This window comes from Malania oleifera, chromosome 8 (genome assembly GCF_029873635.1).
Source record: "Malania oleifera isolate guangnan ecotype guangnan chromosome 8, ASM2987363v1, whole genome shotgun sequence".
NCBI classification, from domain to species: Eukaryota; Viridiplantae; Streptophyta; class Magnoliopsida; order Santalales; family Ximeniaceae; genus Malania; species Malania oleifera.
This window is the reverse complement of record NC_080424.1, coordinates 3,481,605-3,507,188: the sequence shown is the minus strand read 5'-3', so window position 1 is coordinate 3,507,188 and position 25,584 is coordinate 3,481,605. Positions and strand designations below refer to the sequence as shown.

The 25,584-nt window shown below is 34.5% G+C and overlaps 1 protein-coding gene and 1 long non-coding RNA gene across 17 annotated transcripts; both read right to left on the bottom strand.

Moving 5' to 3' along the window:
- Positions 1 to 651: 651 nt before the first annotated feature.
- On the bottom strand, positions 652 to 25,319 carry LOC131161318 (NADH dehydrogenase [ubiquinone] 1 beta subcomplex subunit 2-like). 16 transcript variants are annotated; one of them, XM_058116996.1, is made up of 6 exons: positions 25,163 to 25,319; positions 24,993 to 25,079; positions 24,354 to 24,475; positions 11,245 to 11,290; positions 11,088 to 11,156; positions 652 to 897 (listed from the first exon to the last, which is right to left on the bottom strand). In XM_058116996.1, exons 3-6 carry the CDS (start codon positions 24,458 to 24,460, stop codon positions 886 to 888), a joined length of 234 nt encoding a protein of 77 aa, XP_057972979.1. In that variant the 5' UTR covers positions 24,461 to 24,475; positions 24,993 to 25,079; positions 25,163 to 25,319; the 3' UTR covers positions 652 to 885. The 16 variants fall into 16 exon arrangements, with proteins under 16 accessions (XP_057972979.1, XP_057972981.1, XP_057972978.1 ...); XM_058116998.1 differs by having other exon boundaries at positions 25,049 to 25,079; XM_058116995.1 differs by having other exon boundaries at positions 24,993 to 25,048.
- Positions 15,631 to 23,893, bottom strand: LOC131161320 (uncharacterized). The gene is made up of 2 exons (XR_009138399.1): positions 23,238 to 23,893; positions 15,631 to 15,989 (listed from the first exon to the last, which is right to left on the bottom strand). It is a non-coding gene; the product is annotated as an uncharacterized LOC131161320 (long non-coding RNA).
- Positions 25,320 to 25,584: the final 265 nt, after the last annotated feature.

Here is a 25,584-nt window from a genome sequence, read left to right as displayed (position 1 = left end):
ATCGACAAAATAGACAGTAACTGTAATTTAAATTTAAAAATTAAGGGAATAGTTATTCCTTATACATTCCTAATTATTTCATTCAACATATAAAAAGAAAGGAATAAACATCTCCATGATGAAATTTAGAAATAATTTTTATTTTTTGTCTATTCCTTATTGTTATAACTAATTACAATTAACCTATTAAAACTAATCTATTACTAAGAATAAGCATTTCATAAACCAAATGTAACCTTAGGTTTAACATCTCCCTTCCACATCTCAACACACTGCCAAAACTATCACTGCAGACATTCAAGTCCATGGATAGCAAAACTAATTTTCATTCTTAGTATTTAATATGATACGGAGAAAAATGTAATGAAAATTGATTTTGTTCTCATTTTCTTTCAAAATCATTGATCCAAATGAAGTCTAACTGAATGAAGACGATTCGATTGAAACCCAAAAAGAAAAACACAAATGACCTGCAAACCTGTCTCAAACCCCTTTTCCTACGCATACATTCGGACTACATCTATGGTCCTTTGATCAAAGACCAACTAATGAAACAATTCGTTGCATGAAAACTACCAAAGATTTTAGTTAAATTGTTGTCAAAATAGAGAATTTTCTTACCAAGTAGCAAAAATGGCAGAAGATTGGGGATGGGCTAAAGAAACAGTGCAGTTTTCTTCATATCAAGGTTCAGTAGCAGACATGTAACATACATTGAAGTAAAATCTACATTTAAATAGTTAACATGATTAGACTTTAGACATGTGCTGTATGGCTTCAAGTTTATCAGGTACTCTACAGTCACATTATTGAACAAAAATCAACAGTCTGAGCAACATTCATACCCGAGAACAGAATTCCTGCTTTCTCCTTTTGGCTTTCTTCTCAATGGGATGCCTGTAAACAATATGGGGTGAACAATGTAATGTGTGTGTATATATATATAGAGAGAGAGAGGGAGAGAGCTGCCTCAGCAATAAAAGCTTATTTAAAAATGAACCTCGGGATGCATGAAGTGATGCATTTTAAACAAGATCAAGCATGAAGTTAAGGGAACTTAGATGAGACCGGAAAAATAACTTGCATTGCTCCACTTTATATTACTTAAAAGTTTATTTAAAAATTGGGTAAGACGTCCTTAAAGTTCACCAACTACAATCAGACGAGATTTGATTATGCAGTCACAAATTATGCCTTCGGAACACCTTTCAGAAGAAAAATAAATTTTAGGGGCACAAAATAAATTAAAATTATCACACCACACCTAAAGCCTTATACTTTGGCATGAAAAATGCCGTCATGCCAGTTGATTAACTAGAAAGCAATTTATTGCCTAAAAATATCTCAATAACAATTTATTGATACCAATGTTTTCAAAACATGACCAGATAATAAACCAGAAGGCTGTCCAGTTCCTGGTTAAACTGGTTTGCCCCTAGTTAAACTGGTTTTTTCTTTTTTAGTTTATGTAATTTTATATCTATATATAGATAAATAAATAGAACTAGTTACCAAGGGGTATGACAGACTACTGCTTAGTGTTAGGGGGTGACAATGTAATGGGATAAATGGGAGGGAGGGATTGCTTTACATGTACTTTTGTCAATGCTTGCATGGTTGTTCTCTTTAATTGAATAAAAGTGTTTTGTTGTCTTGGATAGTGAAGTACCTTATTGATCTATGAATATCTTGTATATCAATGTCACTTGCCTATGTGATCTATTGTTGTTTGTCTTGATGCTTTCCTGGTTACGAGTGGTTATCGAGACTTATTTGGTGCTCGTGCCTGCAGGCTTGAAGGTGTAATTATCAGCTGATTTGATTGGGGGACAGCTCTCGACAAGTGCCACGCAACCCTTAATTGAGTCTTATTTGAGGGTCCATGACAGTTGGCATCATAGCATAGTGTGTGCGAGCACCATAAGTGGTAACATACTAACATGAGAACTTCGAAGTTCGAAAAAACATAACGCATTGAAGCGCTTGAGGCGAGAGTGGCAAAACTTGAAACCTTGGAGATGAAGTTCTTTGAACTCCAAGGGTTTATGATGGAATTGTCAAAAGAGAAAGGCGTGTCAATAGAGCTTGAGGCTACCTAATAGAACACTAGAGAAAACCTCTACGGTGTATCTGAACTCGAGGAAAAAATTGTGGAACTTGAGAAATTCATTCCACATATAAAATCCTTGGAAAAAAGGCCAACAAAGCTTGAGGCCTTCCAAAGGGACGTTGAGCAGTTAGAAGCCTTTGAGAATAGGACACATTGAGGGCGTGTTGCCATCCCTTATATCCCAAGGGAGAGAGCAAATAGAGCTTGACGCTTCCCTACGAGAGTTAACTGACAATTTTTATTTGCTTGCAGAAAATGTCAAAGAGTTCATTAGTGCCTTGAAAGAAGATTTGAAGGAAATTCAAGTTCTAGAACACAATGGACCAGTTTCAAAACAACTTGTAGGAGGTAAGTGCGAAATTGAATGCGGTGGCACAAATGTGCCTAAGGCCAATAACCGATACCATTGAGAGGTCTTGAATTAAGGTACCGAAACCTAAATGTTATGGGGGCACACGAGATGCAAAGGGATGGGATAATTTCATCTTCGACCTAGAACACTATTTTAAGTACTCACGGATCAAACTGGAAGAGGACCAAGTGAACATCGCAACAGTATATCTTTCCAGTGATGCTAACTAGTGGTGGAGAGCCAAATCTGAAGACATGCAGCACAATTGGTGTACTATTAATACCTAGGAGGGATTGAAACAGACTTCGAAGGCACAGTTTAGTCCGAAGAATGTAGAGTACCCGATGCGGTGCAAGGTGTATGATTTACAACAAATAGACTCGATAAGGAGTTATGTACGGAAGTTTCATACCCTGATGCTTGACATCAAAGATATGGCTGAATCTGATAGGCTATTCCATTTCTTCCAAGGACTGGAAACATGGCCAAAGAATGAACTGCGAAGGCAAGGGGTTCGTGACCTCCATCTACACTCGCAGCAGCTGAAAGGTTAGACGATTTTTCAGATAGTTCTCAAAAGAGGAAATACCCAATGTCCACTAATAATAAACAGAAGCCTAACAAGGTGTATAAACCTACAAACGGGGGAAGTGACAGAGAAACTAATAGTACTTGGAGAGATAGGAGACCTTCAACGACTATGGAGTTGAAAGGCAGACATACAAGGAGTGGGGAGTACCGACCACTGATCTCGTGCTTTCTCTGCATGGGACCTCATTGTGTAGTAAAATTCCCTAAATGGATTGCCTTGAATGCCCTAGCCTTTCAAGGGGGAACAAAAACCTTGAAAATAGATTCAAGAGAGAAGCAAGATATGGTGGGAGCCTTAAGGTTTTTGGGGATGTTAGAACATCAAACAATTACTAGCAAGTCTTAGAAAAAGGGCCTAATGTATGTGAAACTACTATTGAACGGGAAGAATAACAAGGCTATGATTGATACAGGCATTGTTACTCATAATTTTATCACCGATGCAGAAGCCCAACGATTAAAATTGCAGGTTTATAAGGATGTGGGAAAATTGAAGGCGATAAATTCAAAAGCTTTAGCCACTATGAGAGTCACCACTAGAGTGGCCTGCCAGATGGGGCCCTAGTGATTAAGTGTCAAAATTACATAATTAAGTGTTTAAGTGTGTTAATTAGTTATTGTGAAATGGATTAAGAGCTTAATTATGCATATGATTTTAGTAATTGAGCTTAATTGATAAGAACTTGCAATTTGAAACTTTTAGATTGCTGCTGGTTGTAACGAAAACACATGTGACTCTCACCACTAGAACCATTATTCCATTTTTTGCCCTTAAATTTATGAGTACTTATGATTAATTTTTGCAGGGTAGTGTTGGAAGATAAAAAATAGAGCAACTAAATGGCTGAACTGGAGAGGAATATTTGGGAAATTACAACCGAAAGCAAGGAGGTTCTCAGCCAAGAAGTATCGGGAGGAGATGGACGCACATGCAGGGGGAGATGGACGCACCTGTAAAGCAAGATGGGTTTCGGCCAGCAAATGGCTGGGAGGTGAGCAGATGGGTTCTCTCGACAAAAACAGTGTTGGGTGTGAGGACAGGGCTGGGAGCATGAGGACAGTGATGGGGACGTCAAGAGGGATCTCTTCCTTATCTTTCTTCTTCTTTCTCTTTTGTTAGAAATGAATTTTTCCGGGTTTAATATGTTCTAGAAAATTCTGATTTCAAAGATGATAGGCTAAGCTTGAGATTAAAAGAATAACCCATGACTGTTTTGGGTTGGATTTCCTTCTTTCCATGGAGCTTTAATGTTTAACTTGTTGGGTTGTATTTCATTTTACTTTTAGAAAAGATTGAAGTTATCTGTTCTTGGTCTTGATCAGTTGTAGAAAAGGCACAATTGTTGTTTGAACTAGCAACAAGATTTTGATGGTTTTCTTTCATTGCTTAAATTTGATATACAATCTATTGAGTATCTTGGATTAAAATGAAAATTGTGAGCTGATTGTTGTATTATCCAATAATAATCTCTTGGAATGACAAAATGGTTGAGAGAAGAAGAAACTAGAGGTATATCCATTACCAAACCAGAAACGGGAGAAACTTGCATATCAAGTGTTTGATTTATTGTCTCTTACAAGTTCAATTCAATTTCTACACAATTGCTTTGAAGTTCTTAGTTATTGGTAATTTTACAGACATAGATTCATCATTATCTTCAAGTCCTAGTTATGTTTGAACCTCATTTCTCTCTTTTTGGTTCATTATTTCAACCCTTTAGCTTATTGTTTTTGGAATTTCTTGTCACCATAAATGATAATATGATTTCTTGTGTTATAACTGAGACTTTAATGTTTGCATAATTCTCATTGTCCCCGTAAAATTCGATCCTGGGATTTACCCTTGTATTACTTTGACAACTTCCATGCTTGGAAGTCGAAACCATTAGCTGATCACCTGGTTAGGAACAATAGAATTCATAGTGGCACCCCTCGACGACTTTGATGTGGTTTTGGGAATGGATTTCCTCAAGGTTACGCACTCGGTGCCGATTCCCACTGTCGATTGCCTGGTGATGATGGGAGATACCCCTTGTGTTGTGCCAATAGCCCGCAGTACCATAAAAGAAAAGAAGTTACTTTTAGCTCTCCAATTCATGAAGGAGTGAAGAGAAGAGTCTTCTTTTGTAGTGTTACTTGTAGATTCAAAGGATAAAGAAATTGACACATGTTGGACTGAGATCAAGGAAGTGCTATAAGAATTCAAAGAACTAATCCCAAAGCAGATCCTCGGAGTTTTACCACCTCGATGACAAATAGAACATGAAATTGAGCTTCTCCCTAGAGTAAAATCTCCAGTTCTAGCCCTATACCGAATAGCGCCGCTTGAATTAAATGAACTCATAAGACAACTGAATGAGCTACTAGATGCAAGATTCATCCGGCCATCGAAAGCAAATTTTGGGGCCCCAGTGCTATTTCAAAAGAAACAGGATGGGAGTTTGCGACTGTGTGTGGATTATTGGGCCCTCAACAAGGTGACTATTCGCAATAAATATCTCATTCCATTAATTGCAGATCTTCTCGAACTAGCTGAGTACAACCAAATACTTCACTAAGCTAGACTTTAGGTTTGGATAACATCAAGTACGCATTGTAAAAAGGGATGAACCAAAGACCACTTATGTCACTCAATATGGAGCATTTGAATTCCTTGTTATGCCTTTTGGACTAATAAATGCGCCTGCTACTTTTTGTACTTCAATGAATCAAGTTTTTCAGGACTACCTCGATAGATTTGTAGTCGTCTACCTTGATGACATTGTGGGGTTTAGCTCATCTTTAGCTGAACACAAGGACATTTGTGGCGAGTCTTTCAAAAGCTCAATAAAAATCAGTTGTACCTAAAATGGGAGAAATGAATTTTCACCCAAAGGCGTATCAAGTTCTTGAGGCATATCATTGAAGAGGGGCAAATACGAATGGATCCAATGAAGGTACATACCATTCATGAGTGGAGACTACCTACATCCGTTAGTGAGCTATGAACCTTCTTAGGACTTGCCAACTACTACAAGAAGTTCATAGAAGGGTACTCTAGAAGAATCGTATCATTGATAAAGTTGGGGTGGTCGGAAGATTGTTAATCGACATTTTATGAACTAAAGAATAAAATTTCAGGGGATCTAGTGCTAGTCCTTCATGACGTGGTGAAGCCATTTGAAGTGTAGGAAGATGCATCAAACTTTGCATTAGGGGGAGTTCTTCTGTAAGAAGTAAATCCGGTTGCTTTTGAAAGTCGAAAACTAACAGGTGCTGAACGGAACTATACAATTCAAGAGAAAGAACTTCTAGTCATGGTACACTATTTCCGGATTTGGAGGCACTATCTCTAGCCGTGTGTAAACCTCCAGCTCACACAATTATTGTTTCAACCAAGACTAACTTCAAAACAAGTTTGCTGGCAAGAGAAACAAGCTGAATTCGATTTTGACTTTGAATACAAGGTTGGGAAGACTAATCAGGTGGTTGATGCTTTAAATAGGAAAACAGAATTGGCAGCAATGAAATTCACAAGTCATCTATCGACTAGTAGGGCTACTTTATCCATGAAGGAACTTGTTAGGAAACACTTGAGAACAGACTAGCAAGCCCATACATTGATAATATTGGTAGAAGAAGGGAATACACGACAATTTTGGATGGAATATGGGTTGTTAATGACATAAGGAAGGTGACTGTATGTGCCCAAACCTGGGAATAGACCTAGCAAAGCGTCAAGTCGAATAATCCGTGGCGGATTAGGCAGATTATCGATTGAGAATATTACAATCCATATTCGACTCGTTTAAGTCGCGAATTTATGGCGTTATGGATCGGATAATCCGTGGCGGATGGCGGATAATTTGTCATTCTCATCCCTAATATAATTTTTTTTACCATCCAATGAACAATTTATTTTATAACACAATAACTGAAGTTGTTTTTAAAATTACAATTTGGTAATATATTAAACATTTTATAATTAATCACAAAATTATAATTTTTTTTATTTTTTAGAACATGAATTTAGAGACTTTTATTTTGATCACAAAAAAAAAACTGAGTATTTGGGATTACGTTTGAATGCGGACATAGGGTAGACCTAGAGACGCATATAGTAGTGCAAGAGTTGAGAGTGTGGGACTAGGCCTTGACCAATAAAGCTTATGCCAATTGATTTGATGCCTAATAAGTATGAGGATATCGGATTATCAATGAATTTAAACATTAGTTGTTAGCAAATAGGTGGATATCCATCGGATAAAATCCTAAATCCGCCAACCGACTCATTTAGAGATGGATAAAAAAGGTTCAATCCATATTTGACTCATTTAATGTGCGGATCGATTATAAGTCAATTTAAGCGGGTCAGATTCAGTTCGGATTAACGGATTTTTATCCATTTTGTCAGGTATACCTAGGAACTTGAGGAAGACATTATTAAAAGAATGTCATGACACATTGTGGGCTGGACACCAGAGATGGCGATGAACTCAAACAATAATCACATAGGGGTACTACTAGCCGCATATGCAAGATGATGTGGTAAAGTATATAAAAACATGTTTGATTTGTCAACAAGACAAGGTGGGGACAAAGAAGACCCCAGGATTGTTGGAGCCATTGCCAGTACCAACAAGACCATGGGAAAGTGTCTCTATAGATTTCATTTCCTCCTAGCCAAAGGTCGAGGTCAATGACACAATCTTGGTGGTAATTGATTGATTTTCAAAGTACACAACTTTTAAACCTGTTTCAAAGCCATGCTCATTAGAAAAGAACTTAATTATTCTTCAAACATGTAAAGAAGTATTGGGAAGTTCCAAAGAGCCTAATCAGTGACAAAAATGTCAAATTCGCTGGTGGATTTTGGGGAGAACTCTTTCACTTGATGGGATCAAGATTTAACCTTTCCACAAGCTACCACTCTTAGAAAGATGGCCAAACAGAATGCTTTAATGGGATATTTGAAGAATGTTTATGACACTTTATGCACTCCAATAAGAAAAATTGGGTTTCACTATTGGATACAACGCAATTTCTCTTTAATTCTATGAAATCTTCTACAACTTACAAAAGTCCTTTTGAGATTGTATCAGGTCAACAACCAATTCCCCCGCACACTCTTGATGATCCATATAGTGGAAATTGCTCAAAAGCATACCAATTCACAAAAAACAGTTACAAAAGATTGAAATCACTCGAGCTCAATTGGAAAAAGCTTCAAAGCGCATAAAGAAATGGACAAACAAAGGGCGACGACCACAACAATTTAAAGCTGGAGACCTAGTCTTGTAAAAGTACCACCAAAAACATTTCGATTTCTTCGTGGCAAGGATAGAAGACTTTTACGACGATATGAAGACCCAATCAAGGTGATGGAAAAAGTGGGACATGCATCTTATTGACTTGAACAACTAGAGTGGATGAAGAGCCATAGACGACCAGTACATCTAGTGTTTCATGTCAGCAACTTAAAAACATTCCATGTTGATGAAGAAGATCTGCACCGACAGAAGCCAAGAAGATCAACCATTTCCAGAATGAAGATTGTAACTAGAGATGTCAAAGAAATCCTTGCAGACAGAGTCATCAATGAAGAAGGTCATCAACAACAACAGTACCTGGTTAAGTAGATAGGGCTAAAAGACGCAGAGCACAATTCGGAGAAACAGAAAACCTCCAACATGCCACACAGAAGATTCAAAATTTCATGAACTCCAAGACAGCGACACCAGAACCCCAAGACTAAAGACTTCTTACAGCGAATCGACGAGGACGTTGATAAAACAAAAGGTGGAGGATGTTAGGGGTGGACAATGTAACGGGATAAATGGTGGGGGGGGGGGGGAGACATTGCTTTACATGTATTCTCTAGGGATTTATAATGGATATCAAATTACTTGTGTCAATGCTTGTATGGTTGTTCTATTTAATTGAATGAAATAAGTAGTCCTTTTCATCATTGAGTTTTGTTGTCACGGGCAGTGATATACCTTATTGATCTATGAATATCTTGCATATGAGTCTCTTTCCTATGTAATCTACTGTTGTTTGTATTGATGCTTTCCTAGTTACGAGTGATTATCGAGACATATTCGGTACTCGTGTCTGCAGGCTTGAACGTGTAACTATCGGCTGACTCGATTGGGAGAAAGCTATAGACAAGTGCCACATGACCATTAATTGAATCTTATTTGGGGATCCATGACACTTAGCTTTATTTTTTTGTACAATTATTTTTCTCCTCCCCGCTTCAACAAGAGTCTAGAAGGCATTTTGGCGGGTATCCTAATCTTGGATGAGAATCTCCCAAAGATCTGCAATCTTAAAGATATTATTCTTCATCACCAAGGTAAAAAGGAAAGCATCAATTTTCCAAAGATTTCTTCGCATAGTGTGCAGACACATTTTGAGGATTAGCACGATAATGATCTTGGTGATGTGCAAAGAGAGAGAGAGAGAGAATTGGTGTGAAACAGATCTGGTCACCAGAAGGTTCTCTTTTCTACCTCTCCTCTGGAACATCAAAAGATTTAACGACCAGGTTTCATCCAGTTCAATGGTTCACTTCTGGTTCACCAGTCTTTCCAATTCTTACCAGTTCTCAGACCAACCAAGAAATGATGCCAAACTGGATCACACAAGGGGTCAGTTCATCATTTAACCAGTCTGATCAGCTAGCCCAATCCAGTTTTAAAAACATTTGAGTTATTCACCTTCACTAAAACGAAGACCAAACTCTGTAACACATACACTGTTTGCACCATGTATCTGTTTGCACCATGTATCTTTTGACCAAAAAAAGACCATTCCTTTTGTTCCATTTGACATCCTATAGGAGAAAATCATACAACAAGTCAAGGCAAGACAATGCCATCATTCATCTGTTCAATCTGAAGCTTAGAAGTTAAAACTAAAATAACTTAGCACATTAGTAGACCAATCAATGCATATTAGAGGATACCTACCTAAAGCAAACATGATTTCAAAATACTACACTATCCAACTTCAACCAGTAAGATAGTAGATATAGGTTAAAAAAAAAAAAATTAAGGACTTTTGAAAAATCTGATCCTCTTAACTCACTTATATAAAAAATTCACATTTTTAATAAAACATTTTATGTTATGCATATTATATCCCATATTACACATCTAGTTTTCAATATATTTATATATGACCTACTCCAATGATTATTTCTCATTAGTTGATACAATTAATTTCAATTTTAGTAATTTTGTTATGCAAGTAACAATCTAACATTATGTTCCAATCAATGTTTTAGAATTTTCAATCATATTATTTATCAAAAGACTTACAATTATATTTTTCAATGCCAATATTCTTTCTTAATTTCCTATAATTAATTATTATTTTTCCCTATCATTCATTTTGTAAAAAATTGATTTTATTTTTAGTAGGTTGTTCATTGCACAGAATCACCACTTGCTATTATTATATAAGAAAATAATATATTGAAGAAAGAACAGTCAGCATTCAAATTACATCAAACAGTCATCAACCCACTGGATCAAACAATACTACGGATTACTAATGGATTACATAATTATAATTCCTACAAATCAAAACAAAGGATCAGATATGGATCATCTTTCGATCCATTGACAAGTCTATCATCTTCCTCAATCTTCATCAACTGGTACATCAATGGCCCTACACAATCTCATTACAGATAAAACCATGTTCTAAGCTCAAGATTGATTGCATTGCAAACAAATCACTGTCAACATACACAAATTTCTTTGGCAATTAAATAGGAGCTTGGTCATATTTGAACCCCATTGGAAAAAAGAGAGTAAGCTAAGCTGTCAGAATACCACAACAAAGCTGATCCACCCTAAATTTAAATCTGAATCATCTGATTTAAAATATCAATCTATGATTTCAAGTATCAAGAGGCAAAATAAATCAGCAGTTGCATTCCAAATAATTCAACATTCGATTAACTTATTTCAAAATTGATTTTAGTGGATGAGAAATTCGTGATGATTATAACTAAACAAATGGAAGCAATTACAAATAGATTACCTCATTTTCATGTTCATGTCCATGTTCATGGGAATGATCTTCGTGGCCTTCCCAAGGATGTCGCCAACCCTTAAAGCGAGCAAATGAATCACATCAGGAGTACATTTAAAAGGAAGATTTTAGTAACAATGAAGTTAAAACTAGAATTGAAGGTTACCAATACTACAGGACCATCTTGCTTAGCCCTGTACAAAACCCAAAACCTGAAATATCAATGTTGCAAAGTTAAAGATGGAAGAAAGAAGAAGAAAATAAGAAAGAGGCGGCAGTTCCCTCGAGAGTTACGTACAGCTCCAGGTCTGCCCTCTTTTATATCAATAATAATAAGTGTCTTAAGGACAAAAAAATATACCCCCATTCATACAAACTAATTTCTGAAATAACTGTTCTCTTCTAACAATCAAAATTACAATAGTTTTCAATAACTCAGTAACGTGATTTTTAACTTTAACCAAAGCAAGACTGGGTTTTGAGTAAATAGAGCATTTTTTCTCCACTTTTGGCTTCATAAGACCCACCTAAGTCCTAAAATCTCTGATACCTACAGCACAATGTCTGCAAACTTGTCTTCTTTAGTAATAAAATTTCCAGTGATATGATTGTAGATTTTGCTATGTCATATAGTGTTATGAAAAATGAATATGTGCTTTAAGAAGAGAGGAAACACTTAATAAACTTTGAGAGTGGACAAAGTAAAAGTCAAATAATTTTTTTCTTAACAAAGATGGTAGATGTTAATCATCATATCATGTAAGATTCCATGTGAAAGTCTAACTACACAGTATATAGTATAAGTGTTTGATGTATGCAGTTAGAAATGGAATAGCAAGGACAACATAGATCAACGTAAGAGAAGGTGGTCGAACCTAAAGGGAGAAAATATAATAAAATTTAAAGACGAAATGATAAAGGATGGTGATTTTAAATAGCAGATAATGTAAACATTAAACACTTTTTGAAATAGATAGCCAGTTCTATTAAGGAGATGGCAAAAGAGGCTTTTGGTGAATCTAGACGAATACACATGACTACTAGAGAGAGATGGTGGTCGGATCAAGACATCCAAAAAGCAATTTAGACAAAAAATTAAAAAAAAAAAGAAAAAAATAAAAGATGTGGTTTATTTGGGAGAAGATTCATTATTTGGCTTCTCTTCATTTTGTGGGTCATGGGAATTTTAAGGGGATGAGATTTTCATATATTCAGCACGATCAGAGTTATTTGTTAGATTGCCAGATTCCACTTGTTTTTATTAGGTTTTTGTTCTATAATTTTTTCTTCTTTTTTCCATTTTCTTTTTTTTGCAGACTTTGCTAAAAAGATGTCCAATTCTCCTGGTTGCACGTTCTTAATCTCTTAATACTAGGTGTACAAAATTTACCGAAAAACCGCAAACCGGACCGAAACCGAACCATTTGAAACTTCGGTTCGGTATTTCGGTTTCGGTTTCGATTTTGAGTTTATAAAAAACCGACTTTTGGTTTCGGTTTTGGTTTCACTTAAAAACCGAACCGAAAAAACCGAAAACCAATTATAATTTTAAAATAATTATGTTTATTACAACATATATATGTCCTATGAAAATATTATTTCTTTAATTATATAATTAAAACATTTAATATTTTATTTTACTTATAATTTATGTGATCAATTAAATTTGTCTCTGGTTGAACTTCTTGGGGGGAGTGGGAAAGGTTTTTATACAAGATGCGTGAGATTCATGCTTCCCATTTTGGCGATGTGGGACGAGTTTGGTGGAGTGGAAGTCCAACTATTGCCCATTGGTTTGGGCCTTTGAGGACTTGGCTATTGAGAAGACTGAAGAGACACTCATACTCCTAGTACTAGTAGGCTGCCGAGTGCCGATTGCCATGCCGGCGTGCCCTCACAGGTCACAACACCTCCCGCTCCCTCCTACGCTCACGCACTGGTAGCTGCCGAGTGCCGACTGCCGTGCCAGCGTGCCCTCACAAGCCACAGCACCTCCCACTCCCTCCAATGCTCACGCCCACAGCAACGCCAACACCTTCTGTCCTCACAACACCTCCCACTTCCTCCCAAGTCCCAAGTCCTACCCCCACGCTAACGGTCACCCACACGCCAGTCTCCAACGCCCACATGGCCACATCTTCCATCCTCAGTCAGTCTCCAAATTCTTGCCAAGAACAAAGGTAAATTCCATCTCTGTCTCTTCATACCTCCCACTTCAATAATTTTCGATTTTCAATTCTATATTTTGTTCAATTTCTCCTCGATTCCCTCCGTTTTTGCTTATTAATTGCCCCCTGGTCTGGTTTTGTTAATTTCCTTGCGATTGCTCTGCTTTCCTGTTGATCTTCTCTGTTTTTTACATTTTATCTGGTGTGAATCACTGGGTTTAGATGTGGTGGTGGTGCCGAATATTTGTCCCACATTGGTTGGGAGAAGAACAGAAGGTCCCTCCCTTTTCATATAAAATTCCATTCTTGCATTGCATTGAGTAAACCTACCATACAAGTTTTGTGGATGGGCCACCCAAAGGCACTATCTGCGTTCAGATGGGCATGATTTGGGTTGGGATCTTAGTTTTGCAGATTTTTAATTATGATTTGTAAATATAAATTTTATATTAAAAACCGAGTTGAAACTGAACCGAACCGGAAAAATTCAGTTTACGGTTACTTAAAACCGTCGGTGTACGGTTCATTTCCGGTTTTATATTTTGAAAACTGATTTTTTTGGTTCGGTTAGCAGTTTGGGTCAAAACCTAACCGAACCGTGTACACCCTACTTAATACAATTCTTCTTTTCTATTAAAAAAAAAAACAAGTTAAGTCCATCTCTAGGCTAGAAGCACCAATAGTGTTTAGGCCCTTAAGGGTCTCTAAAGACAAGTCTAAGCCCTATTTTGATAAGCAGATGCATGACTCATGTACGTAGTCATTAGACTCAATTATACAACAATCTGCATGACAACTACTATATTTGATTGTTGATCCTTAACAATTTTAGTTTTCCTTCGATTATCTTGGGCAAATCTTTGACTACCTCTTAACCACTTAGAAATTGATCTGGCCTATTGGAGCTCTTGAACATTAGAAGTAGCACTATGAGTGGGTAGTCAGTGTCTCGGTAAAATCCCCCAACTTACAAAGCCATGTGGTGCCTCCGGTAGAGTGGTGGAAAATTTTAGGGCCCATTTAGTTGTGGAAAATATTTTCCAATTTTCATTTTTAGTTTTGCAAAGAATTATTAAAATTCCAACTTATTTTTCAATTCTTCAAGATTCATATAAAAAAATGTAGAGGATAAAGAATTTGTTTAGTTGTGCAAAACATTTTTTCATTTTTATGTTTAGATTTTCAATATTACCAAAAGAACTACTTGTTTTTCAATTTTCCAAAATTATACAAGGTTGTTCGGAATCACAGCTTTCAAGACTTAGATTTGAATTTGTCTAAAACTCAATACAATTTTATACTATATTTTATCATAATCCACACAATACAAATCCAAAATCCGAACTCCAGGCTCCTAATTACAAGATAGGAAATTAGAAATTTAGAAAATGATAAGATGTTTTCCAACTTTTCTATACAATTTTAGAAAATTGGAAAACAAGGTGGTATTCTTGCAATTATTTGAAAAATTAAAAATGGAAAACAAAACTAATTATAGAAACAAATAGTGCCACTACTTTTTATTGTTTTTCATTTTTCTCACACAAATGTTTTAAAACTTAAAAATTAGCCAATATTTTTTGTAATTCTTTAAAAAAAACTAAAATGAAGAATGAAGACTGTTTTCCACAACTGAACAGGCCCTTAGGTTTTGCAAAATAATGTTGCAGTCTAATTTTGTCTCTCAACCCCTTTTTGAACATGATAACCACTCTATGTTACTTACTAAGAACATAATGATACAAATGGTCTTTAAATTTAAGGGAATAATCAATGACACTAAAAGAAAGCTTCTTAAGACTACAAAATTGGTTCACTAAATGCTCTCCGTAAGAATGTGGCGTATTTCCTTTTGAAATATATCTCATTTAAGGCCAAATGGTAACAAGAGGTTTCTCTAAGATAATTTTTCTCTCTTTCAACTTTTTCCCCTTATTGTTTTGCTAAACCAAGAAGTCAAGATTTAGCAAGTAGATACTCTGGTGGTCACACAATCCATACCAATTAACATAATTCTCCATATCATCAAACCAAGCTAAGAAAAATTGAGGACTTGAACATCCATCAAAATCAGAAGGATATTTAGGTTCTATCAATTGTTCAGAATTGCCAACTAGATGGGAACTAGATGTCTAATTGACTTCATTTTTTTTTTTCAACCATATAGAAAATGCGGTCCAATGCAAATTCAAACATGTGCAAATTAGATAAGTAACATTAAATCGTTTTCAGTGGATTCCAAGTAGTGTAAATTCACACAAACTTACCAACAATGTCCCTACATTTTAGTCTTAGGAGATTCAAATATTGCCCTTCAATTTCTTTCAGAAAGCTTTGAATTTGTTACAAATGATACCAATATTTCACAACTACAGGCAAGTTTCTCACCAGCAGATGCAAATTCTTGCAGGTGAACTGAAATTCTCATAACAGAAATTCAAATTGACACTAGAAGACAGACAGTTTTTCAATTCCTAACAATAATCATTAATATATCATAAGAATTCCCAAAAATACTGCAATTAAATTGGCATTTGGGTGCGTATAGTACCATTTCACCCCAAAATGTGAACCGCACACAATCAATCAGTTTTCTATCAAACAGCATCAAAATCTTGGGAAAAAGACCAACATCACGCAATTCTGGAAGTTGCAGCAGGTGTCGACAGGGTCTCACATTTACATTGCCAGTGCATGGGGTGTGTGCACTGCCAGTGCAGGTCCTCCAGCAATGGTCTTCTCGCTGAAGGCAGATAAAGGGGTTGTGAATCAAATAGTAGTAGCGGATTGAAGAGAAAATACCAGGAAATATGGGAATTTTAAGAGGCGACGGCCGGGTAAATTTCATGTGGCATGTGAGACAGTGGGAGCCTTTCAGTGATTAGACAGTAATGAAGTTTCAGCGGAGCACCTTTCAAGGTGTCCTGTTTTTTATGGTGATGATGGCATCGCGAAAATTTATCTGCAAAGTGGTGTTTGAAAATAAGTGGCAGCACTCATAATGTCAGCAAAGTTGCAGGTATTGAACAGCGAGAATGTGTCTGTGAGTGCTTTTCAGAAGCCTTTATAATTGTAAGGTTTCTCTGATCTAAACCAATGGTGGTAGCAATGGAGATATACTTTTGTGTTGGTCTAGGTCTGGGATGACTCTTTGCAGGAGATGACCATGCATGGATGATCATGATTTGTTATGGTAGCAAAAGAGAGAGAAACGGAGAGGAGAAGAAGAAGAAGGGAGAAGAAAGAAACTGTTGCAGGACAGAACATAAAATGACAAACAGAATGGAGATGGAAGCACAAAGAGAGAAGAAGGAGAAGAAAGAAGAAGAAAGCAAGAGGAAGAAGACGAAAGAAAATAAGAGGGGAAAAAAAGCTGCACAAGAGAGAGGGAAAAGTTTCAGAAATCTGAACTCAAAATATGATAAATGTTTAATAGAATCACAAAACTAAGTACTTTTACACCCAAAATCACAACTAAAACAAATAATTATGAAATAGCCCCAGAATGCTTAAAATACACAAAAAACAAGTTAACTAGATTTCTAAAATAACTAAAATTTCCCAAAATAAAATACCAAAATCCTCTTTCTAAATTAAAATAAACCTCTAAATTAACGAAACTTCTAAGATAACCAAACTTCTAAAAGAACTAAATTCCTTTTTTCAAATTATAATTTCTAAAGCTATAGCTACAATATTAGCATCTAGAGCTCCATTGGAGGTCCTCCATCACAGGGTTTGACAAAATGAATTTGACTATTTGTTTGGGAAATCAACTACACAAGCTATATATCTATTAAGAAGATGGAAGTTTAAGAAGAAAAAGGACTCGCATGTGCTTTCTATTGACCTAGAGAAGTTCTAAGACAAGGTACTTAGAGGAAGTTTTATCATGGGTTTTAGGAAAAAACAAAAGAGCATGAAATATTGAAATAGGAGTATTGATGTCATTAACAATACGTAAGATAGGTTAATAACTAGTATTAGGATTACATGTGGAGAGTTAGGAAATTCCCCCAATCAGGTGTAAGTCAAAAGTCCTCCTTGAGATTTTGTTTTTTTTTTTTTTTTTTTTTTTTTTTGCTCTAGTGATGGATGACTAACTGGAAGGATCCAAATTAAGGTTCCATGGTGTATTTTGTTTGCAGATAATATTGTCTTGATTGATGAAACTAGAGATTAGTAGAGTCTAAGTTAGAATTATGGAGAAAAACTATCAAACTACATAATATAGAGGTTATAAGAATTAGAAATAAGAAATGATAAGTGCAAAATGTAACTTTAAGTTATTTTCAGAGGAATACAGGATTAAGGATTAGAAATTCTTTGCTCTAGCATATTTCAATGCATTGGAACTATTTTGTAAGTGGAAGAAGACACTGAAGATGCCTTAAATAGAGAAGTTGGCTGAAATGGAGAAATGCTTTAGGCATGTTGTCTAATAGTGAAACTTGAAAAGATAAATATAAGACCAGCTACACTATATGAATCAAAACGTTGGAAACTAATTAACAACACATCAAAAATGGAAAAGTTTCCCAAATGAAAATAAATCTAAAGAAAAATCAAGAGACGAACATATTCCTAGTGACGTAGGATGAGAATCAGGCATTTGTATGGATCATTTTGACCCAGTTTGGAGGCCTATTTCAAAGAATAGGATCAATGGATAATTGGGTCACAGCTAATTTTAAAATAACATATTTAGAACATATTCTCTTCTAACAGAGTGTAAATAGTGTGTGAAAGCATATAGGATGCGGTTATTGTTGAATTTCTTCTCCTTCTTCAGCTAGTTTTAAAATAACACATTCATAACATATTCTCTTCTAACAGAGTTTTCTTGTAAATAGTGTGTGAAAGCATGTAGGAGGTGGTTATTGTTGAATTTCTTCTTCTTCTTCAGCTAATTTTCAAATAACATATTCATAACATATCCTCTTCCAACAGAGTAAATAGTGTGTGAAAGCATGTAGGAGGTGGTTATTGTTGAATTTCTTCTTCTTCTTCCGCTAATTTTAAAATAACATATTCATAACATATTCTCTTCTAGCAGAGTTTTCTGAAAGCATTATTGTTGATAATTATAACATATTCTCTTCTAACAGAGCTAATTTTAAAATAACATATACATAACATATTCTCTTCTAACAGAGTTTTCTTGTAAATAGTGTGTGAAAGCATGTAGGAGGTGGTTATTGTTGAATTTCTTTTTCTTCTTCAGCTAATTTTAAAATAACATATTCTCTTCTAACAGAGTTTTCTTGTAAATAGTGTGTGAAAGCATGTAGGAGGTGGTTATTGTTGAATTTCTTCTTCTTCAGCTAGTTTTAAAATTACATATTCATAACATATTCTCTTCTAACAGAGTTTTCTTGTAAATAGCGTGTGAAAGCATGTAGGAGGTGGTTATTGTTGAATTTCTTCTTCTTTTACACAACCTACTTGTTAAAAAAACATATTCAAAACATATTCTCTTCTAACAGAGTTTTCTTGTAAATAGTGTGTGAAAGATCTTCTTCCAATTTCTTTCTTTATCGACTCTCATTCTTTCTTCTTCTTGTTATCTTCTCTTCGCCATCTTTTCTTCCTTTTAACTTTTTCCTCTGTTATGTAACTTGTGTCTTGTTGTCTTCTTATTCTTTTCTCTTCTTCACTCTATGCCTCTCCCTATTTATCCATACTCGATGGCTAAACAACAACAAACTAAACCTTACGTCCCACTAAGTGGGGTCGGCTACATGAATCATTTTTCCGCCAAAGTATGCAATCATGAACAATTTCCTTCAACACATTTAGGATTATTAAATCCTTACTATCTCATTCCAAGTAATTTTAGGTCTACTCGTAGTCCTTCTATTACCCCTCATAGTAACTAATTCGCTCTTACTAGCGCACTATGTGTAAGTGTCCAAACCATCCAAGCAAGGTCTTAAATTTCGATTTCAAATCAAATTTCGAAGCTCTGAAAGTACGGAAATTTTGACAAAAATTTCAATGTCGATGTCAATTTCGACTTCAATTTGAAAAAATAACAGAAATTAGCAATAAAGCATGGAATTCTTTGTGAAACTTTAGAAATGATTAACAAACATAATAATATAAGTTTTAGGACTAATATATTACAAATTAAGTTCATCTATGTTTTGTATGAGGGGGAAAAGTTGTAAAATAGTATGTGTATCAAACATATTTGTAAGATAATGTACATTAAACATATTCAGTTAATACAAATGAAATTCATAAATCATTTAAATATTATTTATTATACAAATAGTGATAATTTAGATATGAGTGATTAAATAAAATGTTACTGTACATTTGTTTTTTCATATAATTTTAAAAGCACTTGTAATAATCTTTTGTTTCGATAAAATAAATTAACATAGAAATTTCACTTCACTCTTAAATTTCTCACTTGAATTCTGACAAAATTTCATCATATAGTTAAAATTTCAACAAGTTTCACTAAAATTTTGAGATTTCGATAAATTTCGAACGATTCGTTGAGATTTCAACGAAAATTATGCAAGACAGAAATTGACTGCCATTTTGATTTCGAGAGTGACGGAAATCAGAAATTTCAAAGGAAATTTCAACAATTTCATGGAAATTTAAGACCATGCATCCAAGTCATTCTTCCCATATCTTATCTTCTACAGGAGCTATGCCTAACTTACCGCGAATATGTTAATTTCTTAATTTATCTTTTAACGTTATATCACTTATCCATCTAAACATTCTCATCTCGGCAACTTTTACTTTTTGGATATGTTGTTTCTTAGTCGCCCAACATTTTGATCCACATAACATAGCTAGATTAACAGTCGTCCTATAAAACTTTTCTTTTAATTTAAAGGGTATTCTATGATCATAAAGCACACTCGGAGCACTTCTCTATTTTATCCAACCTGCTTTAATTCTATGCATTACATCTTCTTCAATTTCTCCTTCAATTTGCATAATACATCCAAGGTATAGAAATCTACTAGTGCTTTTGATATTTTCATCATCATGTTTAACTTTGTCTCCAATATTCCTCCGACTACTACTAAAATTACATTTCATATATTTTGTCTTATTTCTCCTTATCCTAAATCATCTAAATTCTAAAGCTTCACTCCTTAATTCTAACTTAGATTCTACTCCATCCCTAGTTTCATCGATCAAGGCAATATCATCTACAAATAACATACACCAAGGAACCTCATTTTGAATACTCCTAGTCAGTTCATCCATCACTAAAGCAAAAGGACAAGGACTTAATGCAAATCCTTGATGTACTCCTATTGTGATTGGACATTCTCTAGTCTCTCCACCTATAGTCCTAACAATAGTCATTACTGCATCATACATATTCTTAATGACATCGGTATATCTACTACATATACCTTTTTTTTCCTAAAAAAGCCACCATAGAACTTCCCTTAGGTACTCTATCATATGCTTTCTCTAAGTCAATAAATACCATATGCAAGTCCCTCTTCTTTTTCTTAAACTTTTTCTATTAATCTTCTTAAAAGATATATAGCTTTTGTAGTAGATCTCCTAGTTATAAAATCAAATTGATTTACTGAGATCTTCATTTCTAGTCTTAATCTTTCTTTAAATACCCTTTCCCACAATTTCATTGCATGACACATAATTTTAATTCCACAATAGTTATTATGATTTTGAATATCTCTGTTATTTTTGTATATAGGTATATATGTGTTTTTCCTCCATTTATCTGGCATTTTCTTAGTTTTTATAATTGTTCAATAAATTAGTTGACCATATAATTACATTATCACTTGAGCATTTTCAAACTTCATTTAGGACATTAACTGGTCCTATAGATTTTCCATTTGTCATCTTTTTTTAGCGCACACTTAACTTTGTTAATTCTAATATTGCCAAAGAATCTCATATTTTAGTATTTTCCTCATTTTTCAATTCTAAGTTTAAGTCTTTTACTTGATTTTCATTAAATAGCTTACTAAAGTAACTTTGCCATCTTTCTTTTATGTCTTCTTCCTTAACCAAGACAATATCATCCTCACTTTTTATATATTTTACATCACTTAAGTCTTTATTCTTTCTTTCTCTAACTCTAACAAGTTTAAATATGTCTTTTTCCCCTTCTTTTGTATCTAACTTAGCATACAAATTATTAAATGATCTATGTTTAGCTTCACTAGCAGCCTTTTTTGCATCTTTTCTTACTTATACTTTTCAAAGTTTTCCATGTTTCTATATTTTTGCCATGTTTTATACCAAATTCTTTTCATCTTTACAGTTTTTTGAACATTTTGATCCCACCACCAACTTTCTTTGTTATTTGAAAATCTTTCTCTTGATTCACCTAAAATCTTTTTTGCTATCTTTTTAATAGAGCTAGTTATCCTACTCCAAAGTGTGTTTGTGTCTACATCATCCTCTATAGTTCAATCGCCATCTTTGATAATTTTATTTTTAAATTTTCTTATATTTTTTCTCTTTAGGTTTCACCACCTAATTCTCTTACAGTGGTTTATTCTATCCTTTCTCTTCCATTTTTTAATACATATATCTAACACTTAACACTCTATGTTATGTGGCTAATCTTTCACCTGAAATAACTTTACAATCCTTACACGATAAACAATCCACCCTCTCAATTAAGAAAAAAATCTATTTGACTTTTATTTTTTCCACGTTGTTAAGTATTCTTCTCTCTTCTTAAAGCAAATATTCAACATAATAAAATCATATGACATGGCGAAGTCTAAGATCATCTCCCCAATCTCATTTTTGTCTCCATATTCATATCCTCCATGTATCCTCTCATAACCTTTAATATCCCTTCCAACGTGTCCATTTAGATTTGCTCCTACAAATATTTCCTCCATCCCTAATATGCCTTGTATAATACTATCTAGATCTTCCCAAAATTGTAAGCATAAGCACTAATGAAATTTATTATCTCTTAGCCTACAACCATCTTGATTTTTATAATTCTATCCCCTACTCTTTTGACATCTACAATGCTATATTTTAAGTTTTTGTCTACAATAATTCCTACCCCATTCTTATGTTTTTTCTTTTCCAGTGTACCAAAGTTCAAATCTTGATTTCTCATTTTCTCTAACTTTCTCCCCCGCCCACTTAATTTCTTGAAGGCAGATTAAATAAATTTTCCATACCTGATGCCTGCATATTAGAAATTATATTGCTACAATCATAGTTTAGAACTCGGACTAATGTTCAACCTAGAAAAGGCACTGGGTTGGTCAGACTCATCTAACCAGCAGGTCAAACTGGTTGTTGAACCAGTAATGTCAGCATGACATTGTATATATATGCGCACATAGTCACACACTCTAATCTAAGATAATATTATAAAAATAATGGCCATGATCACCTATAGTTAACTTGAGTAAAAAATAATTAGTACGACATTTTAGGTAAAAACTAGTAGTTTTGTTTTAAAAATTCTTTAAACTTATTGTTACAATTATTATAATCCAAGATAATAATGACCATAATAACCCATAAGCTAATTAGAGTAAAAAATATTAATAATAACAATTAGTAACATAGTTTAGGTAAAAACTACTATTTTCTTTTTTATAATATTCTGGAACTTATTATTGTTATATTGTTGTTGTTATTGTGAGTATGAACAAAAAATATTGGACGAGATGTAGAAGATGTTTGATTCAAAAATTTTAGTTAACGTTTTATCTAATTTTGTGTGAATATTATACATGTGTGTGTACACCTATATATAACATACTTGGTAAAATTAACAACAAAGCTAAGATGGGTTGCCGCAGCTGACCTCAGTTCAGGCCTGGTTAGTCTGGTAGTCACCAGGCAGCCAGGTCAAGTCCGGTTTACACCAAATCTGGGTTCATGGGCTTAACTGGACCGGCCTAATGCCTAATTCTGGTTGAACCTGGCCGGATTGGCTGGTCCTGTCTGGCTTTAAAAACCTGACTACAACACTGTTAATTTCCAAAAAAGATACCTGAAATTACAGCCGCTGCCCTCAATTTTTGAACACCACTTAGCAAGTGTCATTTCACAGCGTGATCGTCGCCAAATAAACAGAAACCCTGAAGAGGCCCTCTCCCAACATTTCAAAACCAGCCGTTTGGCCCACCAACATGACCAATCTGTTACTTAACTGAGTTTGCCACCTGTCCGGGTTTTTTAAACCATCACTTGAATTAAGATATGAAGTTAGAATTTGACAGCACTTCAATTTTCCAAAGATATTGCCCTGGTTCATGCAGAAAGGCTGAGGTGAATTCATCTGGCCAACCACACCTAGTAAGACTTAAGGCTTAATTGTTGTTGTTATATTATCCTTAATGCATTTAAATTTTCATATTTTTTTAACTTGTTTAATAGCATAAATTTTTACCTTATTTATCTAAATATGTTTTTTTTCACAATGCCTCACATGTTGAAGGGGTAAAGGCACACACATGATCTGTCATAATGAAAAAATTATGCAATAGAGAAGCATCAACAACAAATATACAGCACTGGTGGATGACAATGGCTACACAGAAACATCAACTGTAAAAGACAAAAAAAAAAATCATACTTGAACACAATTCCTTCCTCCACTTAGACACACAACTTTTTCAAGAAAACTGGAAATTTTGTTTACTGAAGGCACCCATAGTGTTTTAAATCACAATCTGTGTTTCCAACTTACCTAGGGCAAAATAGAGTATGAATTTCCTATGAATTTGAAATTGATGGAATTCGCACAAATTTTAATAAAAATTATAAACAATTTTATCCAAATTCACACAACTTAATATTCATGGTCCCAAATTCATGTTTCCAAACGCAACCTTAGTAATTTGCAATATGAGTGCAAATTAAAATAAAAGGGCCCTCAGAGAAGTCAATGAGTTCAGCAGTAACAATGACAAAAAAAAAGACTATTGTAAATATAAGAGCAAGTGAACAGATCCGATATAAAAACTGAACAAGTTTCAATTCAACAACTAAGTCAAAATCATTCTATCAGTAATATCATCGGAAGCTGATAAAACAAATAGGGCAATCGATGAGCTTAAAAGCAAATTACTAAAAAACAAATGAAAATGTCTGAGATAGAGAGTACCACATGATGGCGCACAATCCTTTTCCAGTGACAGCATGCCATCTCTTGGGGTGATGCAGAGTGACTCCCTTATACGTAGTGCTACGTCCATGCCCTTCTCCTCCCATCTCTTAATTATGCAACTTTAAAAAAATCCATTCTTCGATATCAATATAATTTTAAACTCTATAATTAACCCTATTTTTTTCTTATTCTAAAAATAATCTTAAAAATAAGGAAAATTTTATTCTATTTCATAACACTTGAAGGTTAAAATCTCTTAATTATGCAAATTTGTCACAACCATTTTCAAAAAAAAAAAGAAAAAGAACCATTCTTCCATATCAATATTTTTAAACTATATAATTAACCTAAAATATTTTTTATTGAAATATCTTTTTCCAAAAATATGAAATTCGAGTTATTTTTCATAATGCCCGAAGTAGAAACAACGGAAGTCTTAATCTTTCAGTGCAAACTTTCAAATGAAATGTAAGGAATCCAGAATTTGCAAAGAAACAATGTTTGTTAATCCATCAAATTTATTAAAAAAAAAAAAACAACGCGGAGTTCCTAAATTCATGAACAAAATGACAATAATTTCATTGTGCCTGAGAATCCAGATTTGGGGCCGGGTGAATGAAAAAAGAAAAACTCAACTGCAATTCGAGGAAAAGAAGATTCACAAATGCCGGAGACTCGCCGGAAAGGAATACCTGGGGGTCGGGTGCTTTGAAGTGAGCAAATCTGAACAACATTTGAGATCTGTCCGGATGGAAGAAATAATAGGGAAAAACCAAAAAAGAAAAGAAAAAAAAAAAAGAACTCACCTCACGCGCAGACCCAGCGTTCGTGATCGCAGCTCACCGGGAAGCTCGCAACAGAGGAGCGCTCGCAGCTCACCGGAGAAGAACCCAAGCTACAGCAAGCGCATGCGTCAGAGAGCGAGGCGAGAGCCCTGCCACCGGTCTTTTGTTTTAATAACTTAATGTTTATTTCATTTTTAAATCTATTTAAAAAATAATTCAATTATATTTTATTTATTTATAAAAATAAGTATAGTGTAAATTATTTTGTGAAAAAAAATATATTTACCTTTAATAATAATAGCAAAAATATTATAAGCTAATTTTTGTAGTATATGTATCATATTCTTATAATTTAAAAAATTCTTATATTACATATAAAAATCGGTGGTCCTAGATTGGTTGCTTTCCTTTGGAAGGTTTTGGGACTCCCGACTCTCGTGTGG

What these genes read in the sequence shown, in the direction of transcription:
- LOC131161318 (XM_058116994.1), bottom strand. Translation starts at nt 24,460, where the DNA reads ATGGGAGGAGAAGGGCATGGACGTAGCACTACGTATAAGGGAGTCACT. An exon ending in GGATTGTGCGCCATCATGTG is followed by an intron (nt 11,291 to 24,353) that starts GTACTCTCTATC and finishes TTGATATTTCAG; the next exon opens with GTTTTGGGTTTTGTACAGGG. An exon ending in AAGATGGTCCTGTAGTATTG is followed by an intron (nt 11,157 to 11,244) that starts GTAACCTTCAAT and finishes GCTCGCTTTAAG; the next exon opens with GGTTGGCGACATCCTTGGGA.